At 55.6% G+C, this 24,315-nt stretch overlaps 2 protein-coding genes across 2 annotated transcripts; one reads left to right on the top strand and one right to left on the bottom strand.

The window, feature by feature from the left end:
• Positions 1-3,528: 3,528 nt before the first annotated feature.
• LOC102102466 (forkhead box protein J1-like) lies at positions 3,529-4,981 on the bottom strand. Its single transcript, XM_005532052.2, has 2 exons — positions 4,490-4,981; positions 3,529-4,350 (listed from the first exon to the last, which is right to left on the bottom strand). Exons 1-2 carry the CDS (start codon positions 4,979-4,981, stop codon positions 3,529-3,531), a joined length of 1,314 nt encoding a protein of 437 aa, XP_005532109.2.
• A 12,132-nt stretch (positions 4,982-17,113) lies between these two features.
• On the top strand, positions 17,114-21,673 carry ANKRD33 (ankyrin repeat domain 33). Its single transcript, XM_005532051.2, has 5 exons — positions 17,114-17,238; positions 18,465-18,885; positions 19,160-19,289; positions 19,937-20,077; positions 20,614-21,673. Exons 2-5 carry the CDS (start codon positions 18,568-18,570, stop codon positions 21,384-21,386), a joined length of 1,362 nt encoding a protein of 453 aa, XP_005532108.2. The 5' UTR covers positions 17,114-17,238; positions 18,465-18,567; the 3' UTR covers positions 21,387-21,673.
• Positions 21,674-24,315: the final 2,642 nt, after the last annotated feature.

Below are 24,315 nucleotides of genomic sequence, written 5' to 3'. Positions count from 1 at the left end.
ACCCCCTCAATCCTGTGTCACCCCTCAATCCTGTGTCACCCCCAGCCCTTTGTCACCCTCAATCCTGTGTCACCCTCAATCCTGTGTGTCACCCCCCCAGTCCTGTGTCACCCCTCAGCCCTCTGTCACCCTTCAATCCTGTGTCACCCCCTCAATCCCGTGTCACCCCCCCAGTCCTGTGTCACCCCCTCAATCCTGCGTCACCCCCAGCCCTTTGTCACCCCCAGTCCCGTGTCACCCCTCAGTCCCCCGTCACCCCTCCGTCCCCTGTCACCCCCCAGTCCCCCGCCACCCTCAATCCTGTGTCCCCCTCAATCCTGTTTCCCCCCCTCACTCCCGTGTCTCCCCCCCAATCCTGTGTCACCCCCTCAATCCTGTGTCACCCCTCAATCCTGTGTCACCCCCAGCCCTTTGTCACCCCCCCAGTCCCGTGTCACCCTCAATCCCGTGTCACCCCCAGTCCCGTGTCACCACATCCTGGGGTCACGCCGGCTGTGGGGGCGGGGGGAGGTGTCCGTGTTCCTGCGGGTGCCCGGGGCCGTGCTGTCCCCGGGCCGGGCGGGCCGTGGTCCTGCGGGCACTGTGCGGTACCGGTACCGGTACCGGGGGAGGACGGGCGGGCCGTGGTCCTGCGGGCGCTGTGCGGTACCGGTACCGGGGGAGGACGGGCGGGCCGTGGCCGTGGCCGAGCGGCTGCTGCTGCTCCGCGGGGCCGGCCCGGACTGGCGGCAGGTGCGGCTGCCCGGGGACCCCCCCTGGGCTCGCCCCTTTTTTGTCCCCGCCGCTGAGCGAGGAACAGCCCGGGAACAGCGAGACCCCGAGCCGGGGACCCCACGGGTGAGGAGGGGCGGGGGGCACGGGCTGGGGCCGTGGGGCTGGCAGGGGTTGGGGGGCACTGGGAGTTCAGGGTGGGGGGTGCTGGGCTGGGGGCACCTTTGGGGACACCTTTGGGGGCACCTTTGGGGACACCTTTGGGGGCACCTTTGGGGACACCTTTGGGGGCACCTTTGGGGGCACAGGGCTCAGAAGCGCCCGTGAGGGACGCAAAGGGCTGGGAGCACTGGGGACCCACTGGGAGCACTGGGGACACGCTGGGGGCACTGGGTATGCACTGGGGACACTGGGAGCATTGGGGACACTGAGGACACTGGGAACACTGGGAGCACTGGGAGCATTGGGGACGCATTGGGAGCACTGCGGACGCACTGGGGACACTGGGAGCACTGGGGACACTGGGAGCACTGGGGACACTGGGAGCACTGGGAGCACTGGGAGCACTGAGGACACTGGGGACACTGGGAGCACTGGGGACACTGGGAGCACTGGGGACACTGGGGACACTGGGGACACTGGGAGCACTGGGACAGGAGCCTGGGGACACACTGGGGACACTGGGAGCACTGGGGACACTGGGAACACTGGGGACACTGGGAGCACTGGGGACACACTGGGGACACTGGAGCTGCGGCCCGGGGCTGGGGCTGTCTGTGCTCCCAGCCTGCTGCACAGAGGGTTATTTTGGGTGGGTGGGTGCACTTCCCTTTGCCCCCCGGCCCGGGGGTGCCCGGTGCTGCTCACGGGAGGTCCCGAGTGTCCCCCCCCCCCCCCCGCCGGTCCCAGCAGGACACTGGGGTGACTGGGGTGACTGGGGGACCCCTCGTGCCCCCCGACCCGCTCCCCTCGGAGCTCCCCCGCCCTTGGCACCCTGCTGCACCCCCATTCCCCAGTGTCACCCCTGCACCCCCCAGTGCCCCCCCCGCCGTTTCCCGCTGGCCGGGGCAGCGGAGGAAGTGGGGGCGGGGAGAATTTGGGGGGACCGAGGTGCTGCGAGGAATTGGGGGCGGGGGACAGGGCGGGGGGGCAGGAGGGGCCGGGGGGGCACTGCCCGTGTGCTCCAACCAGTTCAGGTCCTGCCCTCCCCAGGTGCCCCCCCCGGAGCCCACCACGGACGGGAGGCAGCGGGAGCCCCCCCCGGTACCGGCTGGGCCCCCCCTGCAGATTTTGGGCTCCTGGGAGCGGCACCGGGACCCCGAGAGCGGCACCGGCTCCTGGAAACCCCGGCAGCGGGCACGGGTGGGCACGGGGGGCCCTGAAACCGGATGGGCACGGGGGACCCCCAAACCGGATGGGCACGGGGGACCCCGAAACCGGGTGGGAACGGGGGACCCCGAAACAAGGTGGGCACGGGGGACCCCGAAACCGGATGGGCACGGGGGACCCCGAAACCGGGCGGGGACGGGGGCAGAGGTACCGAGAGAGATTTGTGTCGAGGCTTTGCCGAAAGCAGCAGCGCACCTGATCCGCTCCCATCCCTCCCTGCATCCTCCTGGTTCCGTTCCTCTCATCTCCTCAGGCACCAGGAGCTGCTCTCCAGGGGGTTCCCACCATCCTTCTTTCTCCTCCTCTCTTGTGCAATTTTAATTTAATTTAATTTAATTTAATTTAATTTAATTTAATTTAAAGCGGATTTTAAATCAGGATGAATAATGATTCTCCTTTCTCAGCTCAAGGCCGGAGCCCAGCTGAGCACTCCTGCCCTCCCTGGGCTCTCCTGGAATTCTGCCATCGGAACAAAGCCCCACCCCTGCCCCAGCTGGTAGCACATTTTGGAGATGAGGAATGCTGGAAAAAACCTGCTCAGCAGTTAAAGCACACTCACAATGCAGTTCTTATCAACTTCATTTTTTAATCTATCTCTTAAAAATTATTAATAAAATGAAAAACATCAAATTAGCCAAGTATCTGTGAGGTTCTTCAACATCATTCCCCAAACAAAAAACAGAACAGAAAGCAGCAAAAGGAAACTTCATCCATAAAACCATCTACACCCACCCCAAAAACCATCTACACCCACCCCAAAAACCATCTACACCCACCCCAAAAACCATCTACACCCACCCCAAAAACCATCTACATCCACCCCAAAAACCATCTACACCCACCCCCAAAAACCATCTACACCCACCCCAAAAACCATCTACACCCACCCCAAAACCCCCCCCAAAGTCCATCTCATCTGATCTCATCTAATTTAATTTAATCATCTACCACCTATCACCTATCATCTCAAATCTCTCATCTATCAATCATCTATTGTTTATAATTTATCATTTATCACTCACCTATCATCTACCACCTATAATCTATCATCTATCAATCTATCAATCACCTGTCATCTATCAATCATCTATCAATAATCTATCAATCACCTATCATCTATGTATCATCTATAAATCACCTATCTATCATCTATAAATCACCTATTGATCATCTATCGATCATCTACCATCTACATCATTCCCCAAGCAAAAAACAGAACAGAACATAGCAAAAAGAAACCTCATCCATAAAACCAACTACACCCACCCCCAAAGCCCCTCCTAAATCTAATCTAATAATATAATATAATATAATATAATATAATATAATATAATATAATATAATATAATATAATATAATATAATATAATATAATATAATATAATATAATATAATATAATATAATATCCTGTCTCTATTATTATTATTATTAAATCTCTATTAGATCTAAGTGGGCCAGAGGGTCCCAATCTATGACATCCCCATCAGGCAAAGAGGCCTGGATGTTTTCAGCCCCCTGCTCCACAGAAATGTTGTTGGAGAGGATCTCTTCGATCTCCTCGTTCCAGGCAGCCTCCAGGAAAGCCGCGGCCGTCAGGGTTTCATCCAAGCCCAGCTCGGTGGGGCTGGGCTCGGGGAAGATTTGCTGCTGCTCTTGGGGCCAGCCCAGGAGCTGCCCCTCTGCACCGGGTGAGTCCAGGGGGAAGGTTCCAGGCTGGCTGGAAGGTGAGAGCTGCAGCTGCTCAGGAGCAGAGAAGTCTCCTTGCTCCAGGAAGGTGCCGAGCAGAGCTTCCCAGTCAGTGAAGCCCTTCAGCTCGGTCAGCTCGCCCGGCTCCTCCTGGCTCTCCGATTCGCAGCTGGGAACACAAGAGGCCTCAGCCGGTGGTGTGGGCCAGGGCTGCTCGCTCTGCTGCCCCTCTTGGTTCTCCACGGGATCCGGCTGCTGGCTGCTTTCAAAGTCCTCAAACTCCTGCAGCAGCTGCTGCAGCTCCGTGCCGACCTCCAGGCTGTTCTGGGAGCTGCAGGCTGAGGCTGCCGGGCTGGGGACGCTCTGTGCTCCTGGCTGGGCTCTTCTGCCGGAGGCTGGTGGGATGTGCTCTGCAAGAGCTCTGCCCCCTTTGAAGGTGCTGTCCTTGAGCCACTCGGCGTATTGGGGGTGAAGCTTCCAAAAGGCGCCTCTGCCCGGCTCCCCCTTATCCCGGGGCACCTTGACGAAGCGCTTGTTGATGCACAGGTTGTGCCGGATGGCGCTCTGGATGCAAAAGAGAACAAACCCAAACCCTAAAGTCCTGCCAGTGGCACCCAGCACGGCCAGGGGCCCGAGCTGTGGGGGCTGGAGGCTGTGCCAAGAGCCCTGGGCAGCCCAGCGAGGGCTCCAGACCTGCTCCTACCTGCCAGCTGGGGTGAGCACGGCGGAAATAGCTGAAGTTGTCCCTGATCCACTTGCAGATGTCTGCCAGGGTGAGCTTGGGCTTCTCGCTGGCTTCCATGGCCATGCAGATGAGGGTGGCGTAGGAGTAGGGTGGCCTGACGTGCGGGTTGGTTTTGTAGTCGATGTCCTCCGGGAGCGGAGGGGTCCAGGCCTGGGGCAGGGTCACGGGCACCGCGCCCGAGCGGGCGGCGGATGGAGCGCGGGGAATGTCGATGTAGTGGCAGAGCTCCTCCGAGGTCAGGGGAAATCCCGGGCACTGGAAATCCACCAGGCTCACCAGGTTCTCCCAGATGCTGCAGCGGTCCTCGGGGTCCTGGGGGATGGGGGCCAAGCCGATGTGGGCACCCGTGAGGTTGGCCAGCCACATCAGGTCTGGCTCGCCGGCACGCTGCTCCTCCTCGCTGGAGCCCGGCTGTCCCTGAGCTCCGAGCTCGGGGCTGGAGCACACCATGCCCTGGCTCTGGGCAGAGCTCACGTCAAGGGACTCAACGGACGGGGCAGAAGCTGCAGGAAGAAAAGACAAAGAAAGGGTTGAGGTTCTGCAGCCGCCGCCTGGCACCCGGACAGGGCTGAGCCTGGGTGAGACCCATCCCTGGGGCGCTGGGAACGGGAGCGGTGACACCTGCCCCGGGGGGCTTCAGCAGCCTTGAGCCTCGGGGAAACTCCCGGTGAGCCCCGTGGCCCGGTGCCACCCACGGCCCACCGAGCTGGCACTGCCCGGCGGGGTTTTGGGCATAGAAAGAATGAAAGAACTCAGCATCCCCTCCCCACCCTTAAATAACACAAATCCAGCCCTGCCATCCCACCGAGTGAGGTTGTTTCTCACACCTGTCACGGGTAACAGGACGGGGGTCTCGGGGTCCAACACTTCGACCCTAAAGATCCTAAAATCCCATCCCCTCCCGTCCATCCTATCCCGTGCCGGCCACCAACTTCCTTCGGTTTGATGCTGTTTGTCCTTTATCCCTTTCCCCGGTCCCCAAAACCAACCCGTATCAGGTGCGAGCTCAGGGGGCGATCCCAGGCACAGCATCCCTCCGAGCGAGCTTCAGCCTTCGGGCGGGGACGCGGCTCTGGCTCCGGAGCGGGGCTGCAAAGGCGGAACGCGGCTTTTGGGCCGGGAGAAAGAGAGAAACAACGAGAGAGAGGGAGAAGCGAGAGAACAGCGGCTGCTGCTGCTCCGGCTGCGGCTGCGGGAGCGCTGCGGAACCCCCGGCACGAGGGGACGCGGCCGTTTGGAACGGGGGGCTCGCGGGGCTCCCGGGGAACCGGCACTGCCCCGTTTGGAACGGGGGGCTCGCGGGGGCGAGCCTCGTTTGGGGCTCACGGTGGCTCCCAGGACCGGGCATTTCCCAGTTTGGGGCTCCCAGGGGCTCCCAGGACCGGGCATTTCCCAGTTTGGAGCTGATGGTGGCTCCCAGGACCGGGCATTTCCCAGTTTGGGGCTCACGGTGGCTCCCAGGACCAGGCATTTCCCAGTTTGGGGCTCACGGTGGCTCCCAGGACCGGGCATTTCCCAGTTTGGGGCTCCCAGGACCGGGCATTTCCCAGTTTGGGGCTCCCAGGACCGGGCATTTCCCAGTTCGGGGCTCCCAGGGGCTTCCAGGACCGGGCATTTCCCAGTTTGGGGCTCACGGTGGCTCCCAGGACCAGGCATTTCCCAGTTTGGGGCTCACGGTGGCTCCCAGGACCGGGCATTTCCCAGTTTGGGGCTCCCAGGACCGGGCATTTCCCAGTTTGGGGCTCCCAGGACCGGGCATTTCCCAGTTTGGGGCTCACGGTGGCTCCCAGGACCGGGCATTTTCCAGTTTGGGGCTCCCAGGACCGGGCATTTCCCAGTTTGGGGCTCCCAGGACCGGGCATTTCCCAGTTTGGGGCTCCCAGGACCGGGCATTTCCCAGTTTGGGGCTCCCAGGACCGGGCATTTCCCAGTTTGGGGCTCCCAGGACCGGGCATTTCCCAGTTTGGGGCTCCCAGGACCGGGCATTTCCCAGTTTGGGGCTCCCAGGACCGGGCATTTCCCAGTTTGGGGCTCTCTCCGTTGGGGTTTCTCTGCCCAGCGGCTCCCGGGACGTTCCCTGGCAGCGTTCAGGAACACACAATCACAGAATGATTCCATGAAGGTTCTTTATTGCAGAGCTCTGGGTGTCAGGGCTACACAGACCCAAATCTGACCCCACTTGACTTTGCATTGAATATAATTTTATATTCCATCGTTATATAATTTACATATTAATTATTAAACTTACATTGTTCTATTTTATGCATTGATTTTACCCAAGCATGGATTCCTTGTGATCCCCTTCAAACCCCTAACATTGCTCCTCATGATTCTTTAAACAATAATTATATCTAATTAATTACATAATTACATCTAATCTAAGATGTAATTATGTTAATCACATCTAACAATTATATTATTTATCATATATTGACCACACAGGTGCAGTTTCACCTGGTTTTAGCAAGCCCAAGGCCTCACATTTCCCAGAGCCTTCTTTGCCCAGGCCTTGTTGAGCTTAATTTTCTTTCTAACTCCCCGAATTTTCTATGATTTTAAAATCTTTTACTGTCACCCCGAGCCCCCCGAGCCCCCCGAGCCCCCCGAGCCCCCCGAGCCCCCCGAGCCCCTCTGCTCGACCCCTGGCTCGCTGCAGCCCCCTCTGCTGTCCCTCAGCCCCTGCAGGTGCTGCAGCCTGAGCGGCTCAGGAGGGAGAGAACGCGGATTTTGGGAGAGCAGGAGCGCAGAGAGACGAGAAACCGGTGGGTGGGAAAGGAGAAGGGGCAAGAGCAGGGCCGAGGCCCCGGGGCTGGGGGGCTCACACCGTCCTGCTGCCCTCTGGGTGCCCGGGGATGGTGCCCGGGGGTGTCCAGGGGTGCCCAAGGGTGCCTGGGGATGGTGCCCAGGGGTGCTCACGGGTGCCCGGGGGTGTCCAGGGGTGCCTGAGAGTGCCCGGGGATGGTGCCCAGGGGTGCCCAGGGACCTGCTGTGCCCCGAACTGTGCCCAGAGCCAGAGCTGTGCCCAGAGCTGTGCCCAGAGCCAGAGCTGTGCCCAGAGCCAGAGCTGTGCCCAGAGCCGTGCCCAGAGCCAGAGCTGTGCCCAGAGCTGTGCCCAGAGCCAGAGCTGTGCCCAGAGCCAGAGCTGTGCCCAGAGCTGTGCCCAGAGCCAGAGCTGTGCCCAGAGCTGTGCCCAGAGCCAGAGCTGTGCCCAGAGCCAGAGCTGTGCCCAGAGCTGTGCCCAGAGCTGTGCCCAGAGCCAGAGCTGTGCCCAGAGCCAGAGCTGTGCCCAGAGCTGTGCCCAGAGCTGTGCCCAGAGCCAGAGCTGTGCCCAGAGCCGTGCCCAGAGCTGTGCCCAGAGCTGTGCCCAGAGCCGTGCCCAGAGCCGTGCCCAGAGCCAGAGCTGTGCCCAGAGCCGTGCCCAGAGCCAGAGCTGTGCCCAGAGCCGTGCCCAGAGCCAGAGCTGTGCCCAGAGCTGTGCCCAGAGCCAGAGCTGTGCCCAGAGCTGTGCCCAGAGCCAGAGCTGTGCCCAGGGCTGTGCCCAGAGCCAGAGCTGTGCCCAGAGCTGTGCCCAGAGCCGTGCCCAGCAGCCCTGAAGGCTCTGTCCTGCCCCACAGGCTCACCCACAGCCCTTGGGCTGCTCCCCGTGCCCCATCCCTGGCACCTGATGCACCCACAGCCCTGAGGGTAAAGCTGGGGGGGAGGGAGGGGCTGGCAGAGCCCCGAATTAAAGGATTGAAGGGGTGTGAGCTTGTTGAAATCACAAGATCACAGGCAGAGGTTTGTAAGAGACAAACCCCACTGACCCCTGAGCCCCCCTGCCCTCCCCAAGGGTCTCCCTGACCCTGCTGCCCCCAGCCCCTGCTGCTGTTTCAGCCCCCTCATTTTGGAATGGGCTCACAGTTCCTCTCTCTGGCCAAGGAACCACTTTTGGACCCGCACGTCGGACGGTCACGGAGAATTTCACGGCTTTTCCCCCAGGCAGCTCCGGGGGCTGGGAACTCTCACAGTGGGAACACAAAATCTGGGCTGTTGGGATTTTCCTCCTGGTACCTTTAGCACAGAGCCCTCCCCAGCGCTGCTCAGTCCGGATCCTTGTCCTGGTTTAGGGCAAATTTGGGAGAAAACCTCCAATGCCCCCTCCCCGGGAAGCAAACCCACGTGGACCCTTCCTCCCACCCCCAAACCGGTTCGGGAAGAGATTTCTCTGAGAGAAGTGCAAAAAACCTGTTTATTTCACAGGCACAGCACTACCCAGCACAAGAATGAACGATATCAAATTACAGAACCTCTCACAGCTCTGAAGAGATGACAAATTCAGAGGTTCTCTTTCCTGTGGGTGTTTGCTTTGTTTTCAATCGCTCTGGCGCTGGAAAATGCCGCTGCCCAGGCTGGGCTCCCAAAAATCCGCGGGTGCAAGATCCCGGTGCTCCCCCGAGTCCCCAGTTCAGAGCAGGTTGGATCTGTTCAAGGAAAAGGGAAAGAAAACTGTCCAGAAGATCTCTCTGCTTCAGGTAACTGGAAAAGCCAAGGTGATCTGTGTCTTGCTGTCTGTGCTCTAGTCAAAAAAAAAACCTAAAAAAAGCAGCATATTTTATGGGTGATTGTTATTATATCTTTAATTTGTATTGCCCTCAGTATTTTTAAGAAATATTTAGTTAAGGGAACCCTCTCCTCCTGGGTCACCGTTTCAGCAGCTGAATCGTGGTGGGAGGGAACCCCAAGGGAAGTTTGATTTATCTGAATTTCTAGCTCACCCTTCTCCCTCTCTGATAACAGACTCGGTGCTTCTTCTCCACTCACTTTTACTCTTAGATGAAGTTTTAAGGATACAAAACCTATTTCTGGGCTAGGTGGACGAACGGGGATAAAATTTAACATCACAATCACCCCAGGACAATCCTGATTCCTGAAGGAAGGCGGAGGAGGGTACACGGAGCTGAGAAGGGAAGGGCAGGTACCGGGGCGGGTGGGGCGGTTCTGTAATAAATGGAATTGATTCGTGCTAACTAAATTCTTCTTAAAGTTATTAATTGTTATTAAAATGTTATTGAAGTCATTATTAGAAGTGATCACAAGAATCAGTGTTACAGATTGCACCCCTTTACAGGTGTTAAAGTTGAGGTGCAGGATGCAGTTTGGAAGATCAGCGATGCCCCAAGATGAAATCGGCCTTGAGATGGACAAAATTAGAACGACTTTAGGCATTGGGGCTAAAAATCAGTAAATATAAGAATAATTAATAACTTAAATAACACAACACACAAACCTGTAAGGTTATCCCAAGGACAGCGAGGAAGAGGAGAAGCCTTCACCAAAAGACCCCAAAAGAGGACTGAAGACCCCCTAAGAACAAGTGAGGCATGAGCCGTGAGGAAAAGTGAGATAAAGTCAGAAAAACGGGAAATAGGGGGAAATTAACGGGAAACATTAATGAATATGTACAAGCACACAGTATATAAGCTTAGCTTAAAGTGTTTTGTTTTATATGTGAGGTGGGGTGAGAAGCCCTCCCCCTACCCCTGGTTTGCTTATGCTTTAATTATACTTAATTACTTAAGTGTATTATACTTATATAATATACTTATTAAGTATATTAATATACACAATAAGTATATTATGTAATATACTAATTAAGTATATTAATTATACTTAATTATAAAAATTATATAAATATAAAAAATTAATATAAAAATTTACATTAATATAAAAATAATTATATAAAATAAATATATAAAAGTATAAAACTATTAAAAATTATAAAAATTCTATATATAATTATATATAAATTTATATAAAAATTATATATAAAAATTATATATTAAATTATATAGAAAATTATATATTAAATTATATAGAAAATTATATAGAAAATTATATAGAAAATTATATATAAAAATTATATATTAAATTATATAGAAAATTATATATAAAAATTATATAGAAAATTATATATAAAAATTATATAGAAAATTATATATAAAAATTATATATAGAAAATTGTAATATTTTACTAAATTGTATTATTTTACCATACTGTATTCTTTTATACCGAATTACTATTCAATTTACTAAATTGTATTCATTTTTTAATTAAACTGTTATTAACTCAAGGGACCTAATTGTCAAAATTCTGATTTCATTTCCAGCAGTTCCATGGGTGCATTGGCGCTGGAGGCAGCAGCAGCTCTCTCTTCTCTCTCTGCTGGGGTTTTGCCCGATGTTTTCAAGTTCTCAGCCGGACTCAGCGAGAAGGAAAAAATCTCATTTATCTCCAGGGGGTTCCCGTGTCCTCTCAGCGTGCTGCAAACGCGAGTTTGGATTGGCAAGGGGGAGATCAGCTCAACCTTCCTGTCCGCACCCAGGGGATTTGGGACCTTTTCCCGTTTGGGTGCGCGCCTTGGGGGATTCAGAGACGAGCGAGGCGCGTTCGCTTCCTCTGCAAATCCACAGCGGCATCGTGTGGTTGTTGTGATGAGCTCGGAGCGAGCCAGGTGAACCCGAGCGCTTTTCTGGCCCGGCCCGGGGTGAGGGAGCGCTCGGTGCCTGCAGCGGCTCCTCTGTGGATCCCGGCTCCTGGAGGCTGAACCGATCCATCGCCACTGCAGCTGGGAAGGAACAGGAATCGTCTCCTTGTGGGCTGGGCGATGCAAAGAGGAAAAGGAGCTGGAGGCTGCAGCAGGAAAGGGAATTCTCTTTCTCTGGGAGCCTTTTCTGTGCCAACATCTGAGGAACGTTCTTTGCTTTGTAACCGCAGGACGCTGCGAGGGGCTGAGCCCAGAGCTGAGCACACAGAGCTGTGAGAGCTGCGTTCCCTGAGCTGCCAGGGGAAAGGGCAGACGGGCACTGCCTTCTTGTCCTGGGACCTTTGGGACAGAGCAGGGCTGGACACAGACAGGTTTGAGGCTGGACACAGTTTTGAAGGTGGACACAGTCAGTTTTGAAGGTGGACACAGTCAGTTTTGAGGTTGGACACAGTTTTGAGGTTGGACACAGTTTTGAGGTTGGACACAGTCAGTTTTGAAGGTGGACACAGTCAGTTTTGAGGCTGGACACAGTTTTGAGGTTGGACACAGTCAGTTTTGAGGCTGGACACAGTTTTGAGGTTGGACACAGTTTTGAGGTTGGACACAGTTTTGAGGTTGGACACAGTCAGTTTTGAAGCTGAGCTCTGCGAGAGTGAAAGCCGGGGATGGACCATGGGGCTGAGCAGGGAAGTGCAGAACTCCTGTGGGGGTGGTGCTTTTCACAGGATATGAGGCGCATTTGGAAACATTTTGGAGTTCTGGGCTCAGCCCCTCGCAGCGTCCTGCGGTTACAAAGCAAAGAACGTTCCTCAGATGTTGGCACAGAAAAGGCTCCCAGAGAAAGAGGCCGTGCTGGAATTCCCTTTCCTGCTGCAGCCTCCAGCTCCTTTTCCTCTTTGCATCGCCCAGCCCACAAGGAGACGATTCCTGTTCCTTCCCAGCTGCAGTGGCGATGGATCGGTTCAGCCTCCAGGAGCCGGGATCCACAGAGGAGCCGCTGCAGGCACCGAGCGCTCCCTCACCCCGGGCCGGGCCAGAAAAGCGCTCGGGTTCACCTGGCTCGCTCCGAGCTCATCACAACAACCACACGATGCCGCTGTGGATTTGCAGAGGAAGCGAACGCGCCTCGCTCGTCTCTGAATCCCCCAAGGCGCGCACCCAAACGGGAAAAGGTCCCAAATCCCCTGGGTGCGGACAGGAAGGTTGAGCTGATCTCCCCCTTGCCAATCCAAACTCGCGTTTGCAGCACGCTGAGAGGACACGGGAACCCCCTGGAGATAAATGAGCGCTCCACGCCACCAGCAGCGGCTGATCCAGCGGTGGCACTGCCCTGGGCAGCAGCTGGAGCTCCTGGAGAGAAAAGGGCTCCGATTTTCCCAGGTGGAGACAGTGAAAAAGAGAGGGGGGAAAAAATGTCGAAGAAACATCTTTGCGGGCTCCAAACACATCAGTTACCACAGCAACAGCCGTCAGAAAGGTATTATGAGATTCTCCAACACACTGAGAGGAATAAAAGATGTGTTCTGGCTCAGGCTGACTCGGCTGGGGGAACATGGCCCAGACATCTCTCTTGGTATCTGGGCAAGAACAAAGGGGAGAGAGCTCTGTGTGCCTGTCCCTGTCTTTTCAAGGGACCCCCAAAACCTCCCCCCTCCTCAAACCAGAGTAGAACTCTGGTTCTGCTTCTAGCCCCACGACCCTAAAGGGACACAAACTGTGTGGATTGGGCTAGAGGAAACATGGAATACAATATTCGGTTTTTGAGGCACCCAGGACAGGAAGTCAAAGTAGGGAATGTGTGAGGAAGGCAATTCAAGGTGAGGGAGGGGAAGCAGGGCAAGGGAAATCAAGGCTGGGCTTAAAGGGAGAGGTAGACAAGGCAAGGAGAGTCACAGGAGGAGCAGACAAGGCAAGGAGAGTCACAGGAGGAGCAGGCAAGGCAAGGAGAGTCACAGGAGGAGCAGGCAAGGCAAGGAGAGTCACAGGAGGAGCAGGCAAGGCAAGGCAGGCCATGGCAAAGGTAGGGCTGGGCTTTTCTTCCCGCAGAAAATTTCCAATTTTTGCGGCCAGGCCTCCATGGCCAAAAGTGGGATTCTGCCTCCCAAAGTTGGGAATGTCTCAGGGTTGCTCCCAGACAAGAATCCGACGGGTTTTGAGCTCCCAGGGCCACCTCTCATCTCCCCCAGAGGCAGCAGAGTGCCGGCTTTTCCTTCCTGTGCGAAGGAGCTGTCGTTTGCAGCAGGGCACTCGTGGAGGAGAGTGGGATTCTGCCTCCTAAAATGTTTGAGGATTTCTGCCAGATGAAATCTGCCAGGACCAGTCTGGCTGGCCTTGGGCTCCTGGGAGTCCCCTCTCAGCTGCCCCCAAGGCACGGGGTGCTGGACTTCCCTTCCTGTGCAATAAAACCTTCCTTCACGCCCAAGTATCTGCGATTCCGTGTCCTAAACTGCAAATATTTGAGGATTGCTCCCAGAAAAAGCTGCCAGGACCGTGGATCTGCCTGGCTGTGGCCTTCTGGGGGTCGCTTTTAGCTGCCCCAGAGACTCTGGGTGCTGGACCTTCCTTCCCATGGATGAAAATCATCTTGCTAGGTCAAGTACCAGCAGTCGAATAATAAATACAATATATGAAATAAATATGAAAATATATTAAAATATATGAAAATAGATGAATAAATGTATGAAATAAATGCACCTCCTAGAACTGCAGAAGTTCAAGGATTGCTCCCAAACAAAAGCTGCCAGGACTGACAGGTCTGAGACTCCCAGCTCCACCTCTCAGCTCTTCCCAAGACCCTGGAACACCTGACTTTACTTCCTGTGGAAAAGACCCATCCATCACAGAGAGGCACCTGTGGCAGAAAATGGGATTCCACCTCCTAAAACTGCGAATGTCCCAGGATTGCTCTCAGATGGAAGCTTCCAGAAGCCATGTCTGGCTTGCCCTGGGCTCCCAGGGACCTCATCTTGTCTGCCTGCACTGGGGTTATTTAAAACTCCTCTTTAGGGTTAGATTTTGGGTTAGACTTAGGGTTTTCTTGGAGTAGTTTTTATTTCTTTAGCTTTAGAGTTATGGTTTGGGTTCAGGTTTCTGCTTTAGGTTAGTGTTGGGTTAGGTTAAGGTGAGAGTTTTAAGGTTAGGGTATGAGTGTTATGGGTCTGGGGTCCTGTTTGTCCTAATTAAATAGTTATTTAAAACTATTTAAATTATTAAATGAAGTGGGGTTAGTTAAAACTAAAGCGTATTTTATGGATTATTGTTATTATATCTTTAATTTGTATTGCCCTCAATATTTAAAAAAATAATTTAGTTAAGGGAACCCTCTCCTCCTGGGTCACTGTTTCAGCAGCTGAATCGTGGTGGGAGGGAACCCCAAGAGAAGTTTGATTTATCTGAATTTCTAGCTCACCCTTTTCCCTCAGCAAAACAAAAACTGGGGAATTGTGATGTGTTTTTATTGTTAAATGTTTGTTTATGCCACTGGTTGCCCCTGAATATCTTTCCCCCCCTTGAAATGGAAGTTCTCCCCACCTTTCTCCTGCCTCACTCACCCCAAGGCCCTTCCCTGTTTTCCAGAATGGTCCATGTCAATCCCTCCCTTGTCCAATCACCCCAATTTCCCAGTTGCCCATCATTGTAAACCTTGCCCTTTGTTCCAGACCCTTCCCTGTCCATCTCCCAGCCCTGGAGGCCCCAGTGGCCGAGGTGACTGATCCTTTCCACCCCCTCATCCCTGGTGGTCCCAGCACTGGAACCCCCTCCCCTGTTCCTCCCTCTCGGGCTCCCCATTGATTGTTTGTACCTCCCATCAACTTGAGTTGTATAAAATCCCAAACACAGGGGTGGTTCCTGACTCCTCTGGAGAATAAACCTCTGGATTTCACACCAAAGACCCCTCTCTTTCTTTTTCTCTGCTCCTCAGCACCAGCCCCTCTTTGCTGTTGTGCCCTAGCCCATGTTTTCTGAGCAAGCTGCTCTCCAGCCTGTGCTGCTTTCCGGGGCAGCCCACCCTTGTTGCAGTGCCCGGAGCTGGCTGGACAGGAAGGTCAGTGCTGTGACACTCTCCCTCCTCTGACGCAAAAAACTCTCATTTGCAGCCCAGTACCCCCAGTCAAAAGTGGAATTTTGACTGCACAAACTGGGAGCATCTGATGATTTCTCCCAGGTGAGAGCTGCCAGGACCAGCAGGTCTGGCTGGCCTTGGCCTCCCTGGGAGCCTCTCCAACGTCCTCGGGCTTTGGGCTTTTCTTCCTGTGGAAAAGAGGAATCCTCTGCTGGGTCTGGGGCCAAATGTGGGATTCTGGCTCCTCAAATTGTGAATGAGCAAGGATTGCTCCCAGGAGCTGCCAGGAGCAGCAGGTCTGGCTGGCCTTGGCCTCCCAGGGCTGGGTTAGGGGTTAGGGTTGGTGTTATGATGAGGGTTGGGGTTAGATTGGGTTTGCTTTTCATTTGGGCTTTTGTTTTAGCTTTGGTGTTACTGCTTTGGGTTTGGATTAGGGTTCAGGTTTAGGGATTTTCTCAGGATTATCATTAGCATTGTCTTTAGGGTTAGATTTTGGGTTAGACTTAGGGTTTTCTTGGAGTAGTTTTTATTTTTTTAGCTTTAGAGTTATGGTTTGGGTTCAGGTTTCTGCTTTAGGTTAGTGTTGGGTTAGGTTAAGGTGCGAGTTTTAGGTTTAGGGTATGAGTGTCATGGGACCAGGGTCCTGCTTGTCCTGGCAGCTTTTGTCTTGGAGCAATCCTCAGATGTAGTGAGTTTTGGAGTTTACATTTGAATTTCAGAGCTCCTGTGGGAGAATTGCTGATCTTTCCCATATAATAAAAGCCTCAGTGTTTCTGGTGCAGATTCGGGGCTTCCCACTGTATGTAAAAACCAGCAGGACCTTCCTGTGCTGCCACCAACCCTGGCACCCACCTGGGCTCTCGTTTCATCACCCAGCCCTGTCTTTACATAACTGTCTCAGAGCCTCCTGACTTTTCCAGGCAGCAGATTATGGCACATGGCTCCCAGGATGACTCCTTAAGCCCTAAATCTGCTCCCTGTCCTTCCCTGAGGTAAGGCAGAGCAAGAAGGTGGCAGGAGGTGTCACAGCAGGGTGACACCGTGGTGACCATGCCACGGCTGGGGTGTGGACGTTCAGGATTCTGACGTCCAGCTTTGGGAACCTCATGTTCAGCACCAGGATCTTTACATTCAGCACCAGGATCTTTACATTCAGCACCAGGATTCCCAGTCTGTGCTTCCCAGCACAGAGGAAACAGCTGGGATCCTTCATCTGATCCTTATTTTCATGTTCAAGGATGCAGCAAAGTGCCCTTTGGGACTCTGCTGAAAACGGGGAACGCGGCCTCCCACGATTTGCCTTGGCACCAAATTCTTGCCTTTTTGGCAAGAAAATAGCTGATCCAGGGCGTAAAAATGCTCTTTCACAGATCTCTCAGTCCAGATGGCCCTTGAACTTCAGGAAGCACATAAAAACCAATCAACCAACCACACAAACAGCAACAACAACAACAAACCCTTTAAAGCTGAAGATGAGAGAACTGTCGGGCTTCACGTGTAATTGGGGAAACAATTTTTGCAAATCCTGGGCTAAGGCTGCACTTAGAGCTTTGGAATTCATTCCCAGTGGAGCAGGAGGGATGGAAACTCCAAAGCACCTTTAAGGGGAAATCACAGAGTTTATTTAACACATGTACAGATGTCCAAGCCCTAAAGTGCAGCAGCTTCCCAGAATTATCTGCTCAGCCAGTTCACCTGGGTAGAAAGTCAGGTGGAAGGAGTTTCTGTGGTTTCAGCAGAGCCTGTGGGACTGCTCAGGCAGCGCTGTCACAGCAGAGTGAGACAGGTATAAAAATACAGCCCAGGGCTCCCAGCAGCTCCTCGGCTAAAGACACTAAATCCTGTCCTGATCCTGCTCAGGGTGGATGCAGCCATTTTAAGCCACAGTTTAATTTAAGATCTCTTGGGTAGCTGAGCCCACGTCAACGTGCAGGTTGTCACAGCTTTGGTGCCAAAAGGCCACCTTAGCCACAGAGCACAAACCCGTTTCTCCCTGCAGAGGGTACAGAGGGACATTCCACAGTTGCCTGGTGACTTTTCCCTGCCGGTTGTGGCCGGGATGCTGCCCAGCTGAAGAGGGACCCACGGGGAAGATCTGAGCAGCCCCAGGGAAGATCAAGGTGAGAGGATCGTGCTCCATCCCCAGAGCCTGCTTGGGAACATCTAAGGGGTGGGAAAGTTTAGTGGAATTTTGAGGGCTTTCCTCCTTTCGTGGCACCCATCAATTAATTGCTGGTTTCTGTTCGGAAGCGAAAGGGTTTAATCCCTGCTGCCAGGCTCAGCCAGTGTGTCCCTGCCCACGGCTCCTGTTCCAGGGCTGTCCTGTGTCCTGGGGGAGCCAGGAGCTGCTCCCGGCTGCTGCACTGGGAAAAGTCTCTGATCTGTTGGGATGTGCCCTGGATAGATGGGGAGGGTGTCTGGGAAGGGCTCAGAGCCTGTGTGTGGCACTGAGGGGGTGCACGTGTCCTTCCTCCTGGTGCTTTGCACAGCAGCCCAGCTGTTCAGTTCCCCACGCACCTCTACAGCCCTGGAGCCATTCCCAATCCCATTCCCAATCCCATTCCCAATCCCATTCCCAATCCCATTCCCAATCCCATTCCCATTCCCAATCCCATTCCCAATCCCAATCCCATTCCCAATCCCATTCCCAATCCCATTCCCAATCCCATTCCCAATCCCATTCCCAATCCCATTCCCAATCCCATTCCCAATCCCAACCCCATTCCCAATCCCAACCCCATTCCCAATCCCAATTGCATTCCAAATCCCATTCCCAATCCCAATCTCATTCCCATTCCCAATCCCATTCCCAATCCCATTCCCATTCCCATTCCCATTCCCATTCCCATTCCCATTCCCATTCCCATTCCCAATCCCAATTGCATTCCAAATCCCATTCCCAATCCCAATCTCATTCCCATTCCCGATCCCATTCCCGATCCCATTCCCAATCCCATTCCCATCCCATTCCCAATCCCATTGCCATCCCATTCCCATTCCCAATCCCATTCCCAATCCCATTCCCATTCCCATTCCCATTCCCATTCCCATTCCCATTCCCAATCCCATTCCCAATCCCATTCCCAGTCCCACCACGCCCTGGACCCACTGCCTGGACTGTGGGACACTTTCCCCCCTCTCACACTCCCAAGGTGTCCCCCTGTTTTTCCCGCTGTGCCGTGGGGGGCTGCTCCCCCCGGGGGTGTCCCAGCCCCCGGACACCCCCGTGAGCGTTTGTGGGGGACGGAGCCCGGATTGCCGGGCTGTGCCGGGGGCCGGGAGGCGGCCGAGGATTCCCAGTGGGATCGGGGACTGCGGTTCCCACGGCCCCTGTGTGTCTGTGCAGGGGGAGTGCCAGCCCCGAGTGTCCCCTCGTCCGCCCGGGAGAGGCTCCCGGCCCCAGGCGGGGCGCGGGGCCAGGCTGGGCTCGCTCCCCCCGCCCGGCCCGGATGACAGATGCCTGCAGTGGAGGAGAACGTGCTGCAGCTCCCACTTCCAGCCTGGATGCCTCCGACCCGGAGCTGCACTATGAGCAGGAGGAGGAGGAGGAGGACACATCGTCAGGATCCTCGGAGCCCTCGGACACCAGCAGCATCTTCTCTGACGACTCTGTCTACCCTTGCTATGAGGCGTCCCCAGAGGCTGACGGTGCCGGCTTCCTCAGTCTCTACCAGTGCTGTGCCAGGAATGATGCCAAGCTGGTGTGGGACAGGCTGGAGCGTGGGGTGACCCGGAGTGAGGCCACAGAGCTGGACATCAACGGGAGGGTGAGCTGGGCTGGGTGAGGTGTGCACCCTGCAGAGCAGAAAGAGGATTTTCCAGGAACGGGCAAATCCTGAAGGCTGGTGGTTGCTAAAGTGGGCAGGAGGGAGAGGCCTGGATGGAATTGGTCTCCTGGGATTGATCCAGTCCTTGGAGCAGAACCTTGTCTGCTCTCCCATCCTGCACCCACCAGGTTTGGGTGGGGGGACAGTTCGGGAGGGCCGTGGGAGCAGCGTGGTGGGAACATGGAGCTGGAGCTGAGCGTTGTCCCCTCTCCAGAACGGGCTGATGGTCGCCTGCTCCAAGGGCTTTGTGGACATTGTGCCGCTGCTGCAGAGGTGTCCCTACATCAACGTCAACCAGCAGGACAACGACGGGAACACGGCCCTGATGATGGCTGCCCAGGCAGGTCAGCACTGCGCCCGGCCTTGGCACAGGCAGCACCCTCAAGAAGGGATGTGACCCCCTGTGCTTCCCCCAAAAACCCTGAAAGGGCCTGTGGTGAGAGCCGTGCTGCCAAGGGATGTGTGACATCAGCTGCATTCATGGTTCAGCTCAGCACTGCTTTCAAACTGATGTGAAAATGGAGATTCTGCAGCGCTGCTCCCTCAAACAGAGCTGGGCTGGAGCTGCCCCGTGTGCTCCAGGAAAGCTCCGGGAGCTGCAGGGATTTACCTGAGCTCTGAGCTCTGTGTGGGACCCAAACCTCCAGTCTGGCTCCCTCCCCCTGATTTAGCAGGAGGGGAAGGAGATGGATCCCAAAATGGGGATCACCCTTGATTCCCATTTATATCCTTGCTAGAATTCATTATTTTATGGGTTTTTTTGTATTTTTGGACTCTTTCCTGTGTTCTCCACTAAAGCAGCTGTTTCATCAGCGCTGTTCCATCCATGCCCAAACCAAAATAGACCCAAACCCTTTCAATCCCGGCCCCTTAAACCTTCTGCACCTGCATCCTCACGGAATGCAGCTGCTAAATCCTTTGTCCAACAGGCCCCAGCCATCGTCACTGTTACCTGTGGGAACTCTAACGCAGCTTCTCTCTGGCTGTTAAGGACACATCACCATTGTCAACTACCTCCTCAACTACTACCCGGGTCTCGAGGTGGACCAGCGAGACCCCCGGGGCCTGACGGCGCTGATGAAGGCGGCGGTGCAGGGGCGGCAGGACTGCGTCACCGCCCTGCTCCTGGCGGGTGAGCGTCCCCCGAGCCTCGGCCGGGTCCCTGGGGACGGCTGGCACTGCTGCTCAGGGTGGGGTGGGTGCTGATGATGCCTTGGAGTGGCTGCCTGGAGCAGAGGCTAGACAAGGTTAAGAGAATAAAGTGGGTATTTATTAAAGGCCTTCAATAGATACAACTTGGGCTGTCAAAACTCTCCCAGAGGCTACGCCCAGGATGGATGCTGGGCACGAGTTTTTCACACAGATCTAACTTTGGTCCATTTACATCTCAAGGGTTAATCCTCCAATTAAAACTCCAGGTAATGAAGTCACATTCCCCCAGTTCACTCCCCACCAATTCACTTTTGTTTACACTTTTTGGGGCCTGAGGCTGGAGGGTGTCCTTGAGTTTCAGGCCTAGAGGGATTGTTCTGTCCATCCCAAATGTGAACACAGCAGCGAACGCTTCACATGGGAGTTTATTTAGAGTTATGCACTAATGCAGTCCAGGGATTGAAAAATATAAATGCTGAAATCCTAAGGCATGGTGATGCTCTGTGCTGTCTCCAGGAGCTGACCTGCAGGCCGTGGATGCCGTGAAGGGGAAGACAGCCAGGGAATGGGCGAATTTCACCGGCCGCTTCGAGACCACCGTGCGCATCCGGAGCCTCCTGCGGCGCCCGCGCGCGGAGCAATTCGGAGCCCAGTACCGGCCCGAGTGGCCGGCCCTGGCCGAGCTGGTGGCCAAGGCCCTGAGACCCAAATCCAGGAGCAAGAGGCTGTCGGAGAAGATCCGATCCATTTTCACCTTCAACATCCCCCGCAATCCCGAGGAGGACGGTGTGATGGACCACATGGTGAGGATGACCACGTCCCTCGCCAGCCCTTTCGTGGCTACCGCTTGCCAAACCGTCTGCCCCGACAGCCCGCCCGAGGTGGGCAAGCGCAGGCTGTCGGTGCCGGAGATCCTCGGGCAGCACGTGCCGGATCCGGACGGCGAGTCCCAAACGTCCTCGCGCCCCGGCACCGGGGGATCGTCCTGCAACGGCCAAGCCACGTCCGAGGTGCGGCTGCTGCCGCCGCCGCGGCCGCCCAGCCGCCTCCTGAGCTTCCTGCCGCTGTGGCTGCGGCGTGGGAACAGCATCTTCCCCGGGGAGCCCGTCCCAAAAATCAAAGTGAGCAAAGCCTCTGGCTCGTCCACCGGGGAGCGGAAGCCACGCGTGAAGGACAAGCACCTGCTGCAGCCGCCTCAGTGGAGGTACAAGATGCTGAAGGAGGAGAAGAAAGCGGCCGAGGAGGCCAAGACGGGGGAGAAGAAGAAGAAAAAGAAAAAGAAACGTTAAGAAAAAGAAAAAGAAACGTTAAGGAGGGAGGTGTCGGGGTGGGGACGAGGTTTTTGCTGTCCCCTTGGATCCGCTGGCTTTTCTGGCACAGGGGTGGTTTTGTTCCCGGTGGATGGGAATGTCCGAGGGAGGAGGATGATGTGGGCGGACACACCCAGCTGAAATATCCCCGAGGGTTCACAGGCCCCTGCCTGGCCTCTTGTCCTCTCCACCCCAAGGGTGGTACATGTTGTGCTGGGCACTGATGTCCTGAGACCCTGGCCCAAGCCCCAGGGATGCCAGGGAGCAGGATTGTGGCACAAGTCCTTCCTGTGTTTTTTCCTCTTTCATTTTTTTTCTTTTTTTTTTTTTTACCTCTTTGATCTTCCCGAGCTCTCGATTCCACAGCGTGCGTTGGAACGTGGCTGAGCAAATTAAAATGGAAGTGGTTGCCATGTTAACAGGATTGATTCCATGAATAAAGCTCAGGGTGGCTGTGGGGCTGGCAGGAATGCTTCCCCCTTTGCTGCCGGTGTCCCCTGGCCACCCTGTCACCTCCTCGGTGACATTCCCCACTGCTGTGGGCTCCTGGGTGGTGGATGGACACAGCAAGGCTCAGCACAGGGAGCAGCTCCATGCTGTGGAGGGAGCACCAGCTGCAGGCACAGGATGGAAACCAAGCTTGGGATACTCGTGGGCTCCATCCCCAGCTGCCCCCAGAGCTCCAGCTGCAGGGTGCTGGTGCCCCCATATTTCAAGATCCCCTAAAACCCAGCTCCATCCCAGGGTGTAGGGATGTGAAGCTGGGGTGCTGGCTCCTGCAGCACGGGTGGAGTGTGACTCCAGAAGGACAGTGAGCAGTGTCACAGTGCTCAGAGCAAAAGTTACACAGGTCATAAATAATTCCTGGCCGGCTGTGGAGCCCCCTCCCTGCACCACCCCCTTTTTAGGGGGACAGGAGTCCACACTCCCCACTTTGAGGTTGCAGCTCTGCCCTTTGTGGGGCGCTGGGAGGTTCGGGCTGTGCCGCAGGAGGGGAAGGATTCCCGTGGGGAAGGAGCTGCAGCCTCCCCGTCTGTTCCCCTCCATCCCTTGGCTCGCTCGGGCTCCCCGGCACGTGGCTGCCCTCCTTCGCCAGCTCCCTGCCGCTCGCAGATGAGCCGGGGGCGGACGGCACATGGAGCAGCCGTGGCATGAGCCTCGCCAGCCTCGGGGGGAAGGGAGAGACGGGCTCCCACCGGCCCCTCTGCCCCCTCTGCCATGGGGAATCGCTCAGCGAGACCCCAGGGGACGGCTGGGTGCACATGGGGAGGCTCCGGCTGTGGTCCAGGGATGCCCCTTCCCTTCTGCAGGGTGAAATCACAGCGATGAGCACCGGGGTGATGAAGGAAAGTCTCGTTTGGCCTCAAGGGGTGACGGGAGGTTGTAGCAGGGCTGGCATGGGACTGTGGGTGGTGCCCAGCCCTGCTGATTCACCCTGTGTGCCCCAGACAAGGGCTGGGAGTGGGGCAGGAGCCTGCGGTGCCTTTGATTTGCCCATCTCGAACTTCTACAGTCAATCCCTCCCTGGAGTCTCACACTGACAGCACCAGAGCTGCAGCTGGGCCCGGGGCTCCCACCCATCCCTGCCCTTCCAGTCACCCAGGATTAGGATTTAGGAACTTTTAGAAGTTTTTAAGCATCCCTTCAGTGATGATTATGAGTTAAAAAGGACCCGTTTGAGAGATGGAGTTGTAGGGATCAAACCATCCAGCAGCAGCCCTTGCTGGAGAGCTGGCCCAGAATAACTCCTGCCCGCAGCCGTAAAAGCAGGATGCCCTGTGTCTGCTCCCATGGAAGGGATGCAAGAACCATCCAGGAATAACCCTGGGAGGGGCCAATCCGGCCGGATCGCTGCGCCCCGCCTGCCGGAGCAGAGATGGTCAGGGAGATAGGATGTCTGCAGGCATCAGCTTCCCCCGGGCAGCTCCAATCTGATGGAAACTGCCCGTTTCCCCCGCGCCGCTTCTCAAAGCTCCGGGTCCCGCACGGGCAAAGTCACGTGTGAAAGTCCTTCATGTTTTATCCTGGTTTTGTGCTTTTGTTTGTTTAAACTTCCTAGATCAGGGCTGATAGCGGCTGGCGAGACTCAAAGCTCCGCCGCCGGCGCTGGGAGGCTCCGGGTGGGTTCGTGGTGCTGCTGGGGCTGGGGATGCGATGGCAGCGGGGAGGAAAATCAGGCCCTGGCACCTCGCTAGGAAAGGGCTGCGATGCGGGAGAGGGTCACCGTGCCAGGGAAACAGAAAAGCAAGAAAGCAGAAAGGCAGTGATGGGGCTGGAGGGAGAAGTGGGGAGCGGGAGGAGGGAGAAGCAGCTGAGATTGGGGTGGCCCAAAGAACAGCCCTGAAAGCGGCAAAACGGGAAGCGGCGCTTCCGCTGCCCACGGTCCCGTGTGCTCCGGGGGAGCGGGAAGTGCCCAGCCCCAGGCCGTGGGAACGGCCCTGCCCGCGGTGTCCCAGTGCCTGTCACCGTGGGGACAGCGGGGACGTGCCAGCACGAGGCTCCCAGTGAAGCCCCTTGGCCACCGTGCCCTGCTCATGGCCAGGGCTCCACATCTCCAGCCCGGGGTGAAACCCTCTCCCGCCCTCCCGATGCCTTTATGGGCTACCCAAAAACAGAGGCCAGACAAAATTAAGGGAATAAATATTTATTGAAGGGCATTCAGGTGCATTTTGGTACAACATGGATGATGGGTCAAGGGTTTTCATACTTTTATAGGTTTGGTCCGTTTTTGGGTGTAGCCTCTGGTGGGGCTTTGTCTGCCCAAAATGTACCTGAATGCCCTTCAACAAATAAAAACACTTTTACTCCTTTAATTCTGTCTGGCCTCTGCTTTTAGGTAGCCCAAGAAGGCATCACTGGCACTGCTGGGTCCAGCACGGAATAACCAGGGAGCCCCTTGGCTCTGGCA

This window comes from Pseudopodoces humilis, chromosome 32, assembly GCF_049639895.1.
Source record: "Pseudopodoces humilis isolate 2021_Gansu_Grassland_sample_001 chromosome 32, ASM4963989v1, whole genome shotgun sequence".
Lineage (NCBI taxonomy): Eukaryota > Metazoa > Chordata > Aves > Passeriformes > Paridae > Pseudopodoces > Pseudopodoces humilis.
The sequence above is the reverse complement of the archived record's forward strand: the minus strand, read 5'-3'. Positions and strand labels throughout refer to the sequence as shown.